Source organism: Apus apus, chromosome 2 (assembly GCF_020740795.1).
Source record: "Apus apus isolate bApuApu2 chromosome 2, bApuApu2.pri.cur, whole genome shotgun sequence".
Classification (NCBI taxonomy): Eukaryota; Metazoa; Chordata; class Aves; order Apodiformes; family Apodidae; genus Apus; species Apus apus.
The window spans coordinates 82,513,361-82,522,325 of NC_067283.1; the positions used below are offsets into that span (position 1 = coordinate 82,513,361).

Consider the following 8,965-nt stretch of genomic DNA (forward strand, 5'->3'; position numbering starts at 1 on the left):
CCCCTGTTGACCAGGATTGTTGATAAATGATGGAGAGAGGCTTAGTGAGCTCCCCTGCCAGCTCTCTCTTATGCATGTCTAGGTGCAGGAGATCATTAACCACTTCCTCCTGGAGTATGGTTGGGGGTTGTTCTGCCTTAGTTGTTCTGTTCTTGTAGTACAGCAGGCCCTATGACCTCCAACAGCTGCTTTGTGTCCAGTCCCCAGGGAAGTGAGAGCAGGGAGTCTCAGACACATGTGACACACAGTTTGTGACATTATCTCTGTGTCATGGGAATGCGCGACAAGCCCGGCTGATGTAGAGTCAGATGAAGTGCAGGTAGGAAGCAAGTCCTCAGCCAAATTGCTGCTTGTTGGCACACTGCAGGGAAGGCTGTGAAAGAGGTCTCCTCCCTTGAGCCAGGCCCCCTGACTGACATGTCTTCAGCCTGTCTAGCAGCCAAGAGCAAGAACTGGCAGCCCACAGTCATCCTGAGCCCTGCCACCACGACCATACTCTTACTTGGCACAGCCCCAGATCAAGGAGCAAGCACCAGCCCAGGGAGCTGCTTTGCTCCCTCAGCTGTAATGAGAGCCCAAGCTAGAGGGAAGGGCTGAAAAGGGTGGGTCTGCCATAGGCTCCCTGGGGCTTATGATGATATAGCTAAACGACAACACCACTCTGATCCCCAAAACACCTCCCCCTCTATAAACGAGGCGGATGGATAGCCACCTTCCTCCCCCCTGGTCCCCCTCTTGTCTTCCCTCCCAGAGGTCACCTTCAGCAGGGAGGCAGTGTGCCCCCAGGACCAGAGCCATGGGGAAGGGGCGGAGCGTCACGCTTAGCCCCGTAATGCCTGGCAGCCCCCTCCGGCTGCTCGGCACAGGCTGAGCCCAGCCTGGAGGCTGCGCTGGGGGAAGCGAGGCGGCCCCCGGCCGGCAGTGCCCTGCTGCTGCAGAAGGTGAGAGGCTTGGTACGGACGGGGAGGGAGCGTGGGAAGAGAAGTGACAGCTGGTGGCAGGATGAAGAAGGCTTGGACAGGCGCATAAAAGGGCACTCAGTCCTCACCAACTGGTTTTGGAGACTCTGGCGTAGCATCCCAGCAGAAGGTAGAGTGCACCCATTTCCCACATCTGGTTGATGGTGAGCTTGTTAGGTGGCTCTGCCCCAAAATGTTGCTTTGTGTCCGGTTGTGTCTGGCGAGATGGTGCCGCAGTTCCGGCTGGTTGGTTGGGAGGAGGGTGTGATGTGGCTTGGCTCCGTCAAGATTGCTGCCAATGTCTCTCCAAGGAGGCTCCTGCACGGAGATGGTGGCATACTGCTTGTTGGGGAGAGGCTTACGGGGCTGTCCTTGGGAAGGCTGCTTGGGGTTTCTGCCCACAAAGAGCGATACGCTGTTCTGCTAAGGGGACGGGCGTGCAGCTCTCTGCAGTGACATTAAGCACTAGCCTGCTGACCAGTTTTAGAAGAAGGCTCATAAATCTATCAGCAGTAAGGCCAGAAACAAACAGTGTGATGATCTGTTCTGACCCCTTGCCTGTACTGAATGTGGTTTGTGCTAGAGGGAAACTTTTAGGGGGGAAAAAGCGCCTTTCTTGAGTTAAAAATTCCAGATATAGAAGGATAGTCTTCCGTACTGTTTGATGAGATTTTTTAGGGACAAACATCCTTGTTCACAATATCTGCACTGCAACGGAGGTCTGACATGGCCTCATTTCAGCTTCAGCTATTGGTTTTATTAGAATGCTTTTCCTTAATTGGGGAAACCATCTTTAGTGAAATTCTAGTACCCACAGCTAAAAAGTCTGCTCCCCATGAATTTTCCCCTGTAATTGCCAGCCCTGGCAATCATTCTCATGGTTTGATTCTTCTCTGGTTCTTTTTCCATCAGACTGTAGCCACCAGTGCTAGCTTGCTCAACTGTGGTCTCACTGATACCATTAAAAAGATAGAAAACATCCAATAGCTAATTCTTTTGACCCATCCCTCAGCTGGACTTGAGAAGAGTTCAGGAAATTTACCCTAGAGAAACCAGGGTTTCACAACAGGATATTATTTAACATTAAAAAAAAAAAAAAAAAAAAAAGGTAGATAAAGAAGAATGCAAAGCAGAGCAAATGGAAAGAATGCATTTCTAATAAAAATACAAAATCCATTGGTGCATGATATTCTCACTTCTAGTGCAGAAATCATTAGCAGGTGGTCAGCTCTTCAGAAGTACAGATGTCCTAACTCAGATGATTTTCAGAGATTAAATTTCAGACTGTCTCAGGGTGTCTGTGTGTAGAAACCTCTGCAGAAACTGGAGTTCACTGTAAGAGGCACACTGTCTCAGAATAGGTCTCTTCTTTTTCTATAATCTATCATAGACTCTGTAAAGTTGAATAGTTGTATCTATTTTTTGTTTACCATGAAACTCTTTTTCTTAAGTTAGCATCTGGAAAACGCTAGTTTGCCTCTCACTGCTAGTGTTTCCTCTGCCTGATGCTTTTTGGGCATTCTTTTCAGGAGAGTGAATGCAACAGTGCAATCTGCAAAATCAGTAACCATTGTACCCTTATTCTCTTAGACTTGTACTTTATCATTAAGATGTGTGTCTATATCACTGTAGACAATGCCTAGTGCAATTCTGTATCATCGTCTATATTAAGGCCTGCAAAGGAAGTGAGGCTGTACCAGATCTACATTTCTGAGTTTATATAGTGACCATTTTATCTGCAAAGCAGCATGAAGAAATTAGATTTATCTGATTGTCTGACGTTTCATGTTTGTTTCTGTCATTCAACCCCAGACTAAACTCCTGACTTCTCTGGTGATTTTAAATGCTTTTGCATGTGTGTACTACGTACATGTACTAGTTTTATCAATACATTATCTAGCCAAACCCTTTTTTGTGTCTTTTACAAACATCTGAATGATTTCAGTGCTTTATTCTAGGTCGCTGACGAAGGTAAAAGTATTATAACAGAGTAACGATTTAACAAAGTAAATTGTGTTTAGTGAGAACACCAATAAAATGCGATAATTTTCACCGTACTGGTCTTATTTTTAAGTCAATTAAAAAAATGTAGCTTATTGATTTTCACAGAGATAGGTGCAGAGCACCCAGGCACTCTCTGCTCAGTGATAACCCAAATTTGACTCTCATTTATCTTCCTAGATAATGGCAGTAATATCTCAGAGAAACACCTGAGAAATGTGGCTGTTTCCTAAAGTACAGACTTAATTGAGCATCGTGTCCTGTAATCAGTTTCCTTAAGTGCAGCAAGGGCCAAAGCCTGCAAACTGTTCCAGAGTGACTACAGCTGGAGCTTCCTACATATGGAGCCCTGATCAGACCCACAGGATTATCACTGTCCCTCAAGGCACTCTACCCATATCCTCTGTCTGATCTGTTTTTTCCAAGCTGGCAATTTCCCTTTGATGCTCTACTCTGTACCCAATCTGCACTCCCATGCCAGTGCAGCCATGCATGGAAGTAAGGATCCTTGTCACCTATATTGCAGTTCACTTGAAATGTGGAGTGGAAGGACACAAGAGTTTTCTGGGTTGTTGTTTTTTTTTGGTGTTTTGTTTTGGTTTGGTTTTTTTATTGCAAAAGCTTATGGACTGAAAACGTTTGACTTCCAAAGCTGGAGTGAGAACAAAGAATATGCAGAGAAGTGAATCTTCCTGTTCACAAAAGAAAGTCTTCACACAGTAAATGGGAGATAAGTAATGAATTATATAAAAACTGATTAGATTAATAACATAATAAATAATTCAATACAAATAAAAACAGATTAATGAATAAACATTTGAAAATCGTATCATTGTTGAGTATTACATTTAGTGGATGCAGCGAGAAGAATCTAACCTTTGGATTAGAGAGCACTAACAGGTGGCAAGCCCCCTAGGGAGGAAATTTTATCTAACTCAAGTCTGAGAAATTAAGTTATCTGAGAAGATCTTTAACCATTTGCTGACAAGAACCTGTATATGACCATGAATTTGATATAGGAGAAACGTCTTACAAAAGAAATCTGCTGATATTTTTTCACAAATATCAATCTGATGTGTTCTGCACAAGACATGCAGACATCTCTCCTGTTGTCCCACTCCCTATTTAGTGTGGCTTTAGCCTATCTGTTATCAAGGTGAGCTCTCTGTCTTTCAAAAGCCTATTACATTTTAAGTTTTTTTCTCTATATTCCTAGCTAGGGCTCTTTAAAAGGCTTGTTTAGCTATTTGTTTTAACACCAACATGTGGTAACACCAGTTTGGAAATGTCGATGACAGAGTGGGTCTGTTGCATTCATCATGTTCTGTGATGCCCTTGCAGTGTGGAATTTTGCAAGCTGTACCAGCTGGGCAGTGAAGAGGAGGACATCAAAGCAAAATCTCTAGACCACTTTCCAAACTGTCTTTCCCTGTGAGTTTCTCCCCAGCCTACCATTCATCCCCTCCCACACACACACTTGTTCGTTGTTGAACTCCCTATGAACTTCACTAACTTTGGCTGCTGTTGGCTTTCACACCCAGCCAAAGCTTTGCAGAAAAGTAGGGCCAATTCCTTGGTACTTCTGAATTGGTTAAGACTGAGCAATGCAGCCTATGAGATAAGTGAAGGGAAAATAAGGGGAGCTCTCCCACAAGTTGTACCCGTCTTCTGTACAAATCCAGACTTCCTGTAGTTTTCCTAGGTTTTAATAATTCTGTTGCTAAATTACTGGATTTTTAAGAGTGACCATTAGCAGCAGTGGGGGCTTGAAGTTGAAGGAACTGTAAATAAGCTCTGGTCACAGACAGAGCAACGTAAAAATGAAAGCAAAAGTCTTCATTCTGTCTGCTCCCACTCATATTCCCAGGATGCCATCTTCCTTTTTAGCAACGTCAGATTCCCTTCCCCCGAAAATGTGTCATGCAAGTCAAAATATTTCTTGGGAAGGACTCCTGAGTTTGTAGGTGCAGGGCCACTGGTTTTACACTGGAGCTCTGTCTCACTGCACACTGTTTAAGACACATCCAAGAATGTTGCTACCCTCAGGCTCTTGGGTTGCATCCCGGGCTACATTAGGCAAAAGTGCTACCTGCAGTGGAGGAAGGTGATCCTTCCTCTCTATTCAGTGCTGGTGAGGCCATGCCTGGAGTCATGGGTCCAGCTCCGGGCTCTTCGGCAGAAGAGAGATGTGAACATACTGGAATTAATCCAGCCCATGAAGATGATTAAGATGTCGGAGCATCTCTCATATGAGGAGAGGCTAAGAGAGCTGGGACTTGTTTAGCCTCAAGAGGTGAAAGCTTGAGGGGATCATCTTATCAATGTATATAAATAACAGTAAAAAAGACACAGCCAGAGTCTTAGTGATATTGAGTGACAAGAATCAGTGAGCCTGAAACACAGAATTTCTATTTAAGCACAAGAAAAAACTTTTTTACCATAAAGATGATGAATCTCTGAGCAACGTGTTTTAGTTAACTTTCCTCTGAGCAGAAGGTTGTACTAGGTGATCTCCAGGTGTACTTTCTGACCTCGACCATCCTGTGACTCTGGTTCTGTGACCTTGCTCCAAAGCCAGGCTCTCAGGCCTGGGGTGCCTGTGTTCAGAGCACAGGGAGGTAGTCAGGGGGCTATAGTGCTGCCACAGGTGCCTTAAAATGCTGCCTTTTAGGTTGCTGGGAGGACTGAAAAAGCATTTGTCTGAAATGGGTCTGAAGCAGCTGGCTGTAGCTCAAAATGCCTTTGATGTCCAAGCTTCCTTCCTGCCTAAGTTTCTTGGCTGTACAGATGAGTGACTTTGTGTCACAAATGTCATCAGGCATGTGAGGTACTGAGCTCCCTTTGGCTTGCTTGGAGCACACTGCCTCTGACTAGTAATCCCTTCTTTGTCACTGCCTTGCTGTGCCTCTGCCCAAGGGGCAAGTCTGTCTCTGCTGCTACTTCAAGCACTTTCTTCAATAGGCCGTAGAGGTGGGTTTCTGGGTGGAGAGACACAGCCTTGCTGCAGTAGGCTGAGGAGAGCAAGAGGACTGGGTGGCTCTCTGTTAACGCTTTGCTTGTTGCCTTGGAAACTAGAATGAGAGGAGGCCTGGAAAGCCAAGCTTTAGTACAGCTGGCACAGAAAGGTGATCCAGGTCTTTGAAATGAGAGGCCATAGGGACTACAATTAGAGTGAGTCACTCATCTCTCTGGAGGCCAGAAAGGATTAGAGGGCCGAAGGAGGCTGCCTCTGATACACCGAGCTTTTATATGATGAGGGACTTCTCCCAGAGGTATGCTATAGAAAAGCGCAAGCTCTAGCTCAGCTGCAAGAGTGCTCGGGCTCCAAGTGGCAGAAGTATCCCCTGCCGTGGCATAGTTTGCATGGCATGTCCGATCTGGTTTTCTCTCTGCGTGTTGTGATGTTCCTGATGTGGACTGTGGTGTTTCTGCAGCGCTCAGCAATGGCCGAGAGCTCAGCTGTGGCAGGGGCAATGGCACCAGCCGTCCTAGATGAGCTCCTGGAGATCACAGCTCAGAGCCTGGTGCGCACCGAGGTGGCCGAGCACTATGAGGTTATTCGAGAGCTGGGCCGGGGCAAGTATGGCCACGTGATGCTAGTGACCCACAGGCAGAGAGGTAAGGAACTGACTGTCCCCTATGAGCTGCTGTGCCTTGCCTCCTCTCCACTTGCCAGGGCACTGGGTGGGCTGGTGGCTCCCTGGGACTATGCACCAGGCATGGTGAGGGGTCCTCAGGGAGACTGGCAGGACAGGGATCTCCTCAGCTAGGGACCATGCCATTGAACCCATCCAGGGATCAAGTGATGCCAGAGGGAAGCCCCAAGCCTGAGCTTAAATGGAGCCATAAGTTCCATGGACAGAGGGTGTGAGTGGAGGTCCTAGGTGGGGTTGGCCAAGGCCATTAAGACCTTTAAGTGCCCACAGGGCCCTGACACTACTTTTCCACAGTAGTCCCAGCTCGGACTGATGGGCTCACATAGCCTGAATTTCCCTTGGTCTTCCCAGTGCTCCTGTGCTTGCACTGTCTGGCTCTAAACTCTCACCAGCAGCAGTGCCTGCTCCCAGATCTGGTGTCCAGGATATATATGCACACAAAGCTTAGGTCCAAGGAGCTTCTGGTGGCTGTGAGTGTCCAGACCCATGGCTGGCTCAGTGCCCTCTCTGTCTGGCTGTGGTGTGAGTGACTTTTTGGGGACTGTCTAACCCACTGTTCCCATCCCCAGGAACTCCTATGGCTCTCAAGCTTCTGCCCAAAGCCAGTACCAAGCTGCACACCTTCCTGTATGAGTATTGTGTGGCGCTCTCCCTTGCCACCCACCCTGCCATCATCAGCATGTTTGGAATTGCCATTGAGTCCAGCCAGTACTACGGCTTCCTCTATGAACCAGCACTGCACAAAGACCTCATCTCTATCATCAAACCCCGGGTGAGTGCTTCTGCAGGGCCATGGGAACTGGGACTGTAGCATCTGGCTCCTGTGCAGGCTGGCTGGGTTGGAGGGAGGGAGATAAAGGCAATGGGCTGTGAGTCTTTCTGGCACCTGCAGCACTGAAGCAGATTCAGGCCTGCAAGACCAGAAATGCAAAGGTCTTGCCCAGTGCAGAGCACAAAGGTGAGATCCCAGCTGGCAGGGCTGCCAAGGCGCCCTGCGAGTGCTGGATCTCCTGTCTCTCTCCCTGTGCAGGACGGGATTCCTGAGCCAGCCGCTAAGCAGTGTGCCAAGCAGCTCGTGAGCGCGCTGGAGTTCATCCACAGCCGAGGGCTTGTGTACCGTGATGTCAAGCCAGAGAACGTGCTGCTTTTTGATCCCGAGTGCCGACGCATCAAGCTGACTGACTTCGGGCTGACGCGGCCCAAGGGCACCAAGCTGAAGCTGGTGGCCGGGGTAATCCCCTACACTGCCCCTGAGCTGAGCAACACTGCTGATGCCCAGGGAGTGCCCATCGACACCAGCTTGGACGCCTGGGCGTTCGGCGTGCTGCTTTTCTGCCTGCTGACTGGCTACTTCCCCTGGGAGCAGAGCCTGCCGGATGACCCTTTCTTTGAGGACTTCATGCTGTGGCAGGAGACGGGCTCAGAGAAGGACCTGCCCCGCCACTGGAAACGCCTGACGGCCGAGGCGGCTCTGATGCTGCGGAGCCTGCTGGCCCTGGATCCGGCCAAGCGCAGCCCTGTCAGCGGGGTGCTGCACTACGTTGATTGCCCTTGGCGGATGGAGGATGGGCACAGCCAGGAGGCTGCAGTCAAGCCCTAAAACCCGCTTCCCACGGAGGGGAGGGAGGGCTGGTCTCGCCCTGCAAGGGGCTTTGGGATCTGGGGCACCAGAGGGTCATGGGGGTGAGAGGCCATGGTGACCCAGAGAGCAACTTCTTTGCAGCACTGTTCCTGCTGCCATGGAGTCAGGCTTATTCCTCAGCTGATGGTCCTTGCCCCATGGCTTAGTGCTGTCCAGTGCCCCTTCCTTTTGCTTCCTTGGGGCTTGAAAATGCCTCTTTTCTCTTGGAAATGACTGTTCACATGTGAAACTTCCTGGCCACAGAGACTCCAGGGCGTTTTCTAGGAGCTGCAGAACCTGCCTTGTCTCTATGTAGAGCAAAATATGTACTCTTGCGTTTCTGTATGTGGCTCTTTTTCCCTAATAAAAAAAGGCCTGCGGGGGCCCACTTGCTGTGAAAGAGCAGGGCATGACAGCCTGTGGCCACCTCAGGACAACCTGCACAACCATGAAACTGGTGCAATGCCACACAACCAGGGGCCACCCCTGGATGCTGCCTGAACCTCCACTAGGACCCCTGAAGGGTGGCTTCAGACTGGTGGGGTGGAAGTGCTGAGGACCCCCCAGCATGTGACTATGGATGGTAGTTGGGGACTGATGATGGTGTTGAGAAGGTGGTGGGAGCCATGGAGGTGGAGTGTTGGAGAAAGACACAGGGAATTGCACATTTTAACATCCCCACTGCCATGCTTTTTTTACGTTTCCTTGTGTTCACAACAAGGTGACAG

General features: G+C 48.9%; 1 protein-coding gene across 1 annotated transcript; it reads left to right on the plus strand.

Annotated features, from left to right (window-relative positions):
• Positions 1–700: 700 nt before the first annotated feature.
• LOC127381525 (serine/threonine-protein kinase SBK2-like) lies at positions 701–8,637 on the plus strand. The gene is given in 5 exon segments (XM_051611961.1): positions 701–844; positions 846–941; positions 6,395–6,578; positions 7,186–7,388; positions 7,647–8,637. Coding segments are annotated over 5 exon segments (1,197 nt in total). The 3' UTR covers positions 8,217–8,637.
• The last annotated feature ends 328 nt before the right edge of the window (positions 8,638–8,965 follow it).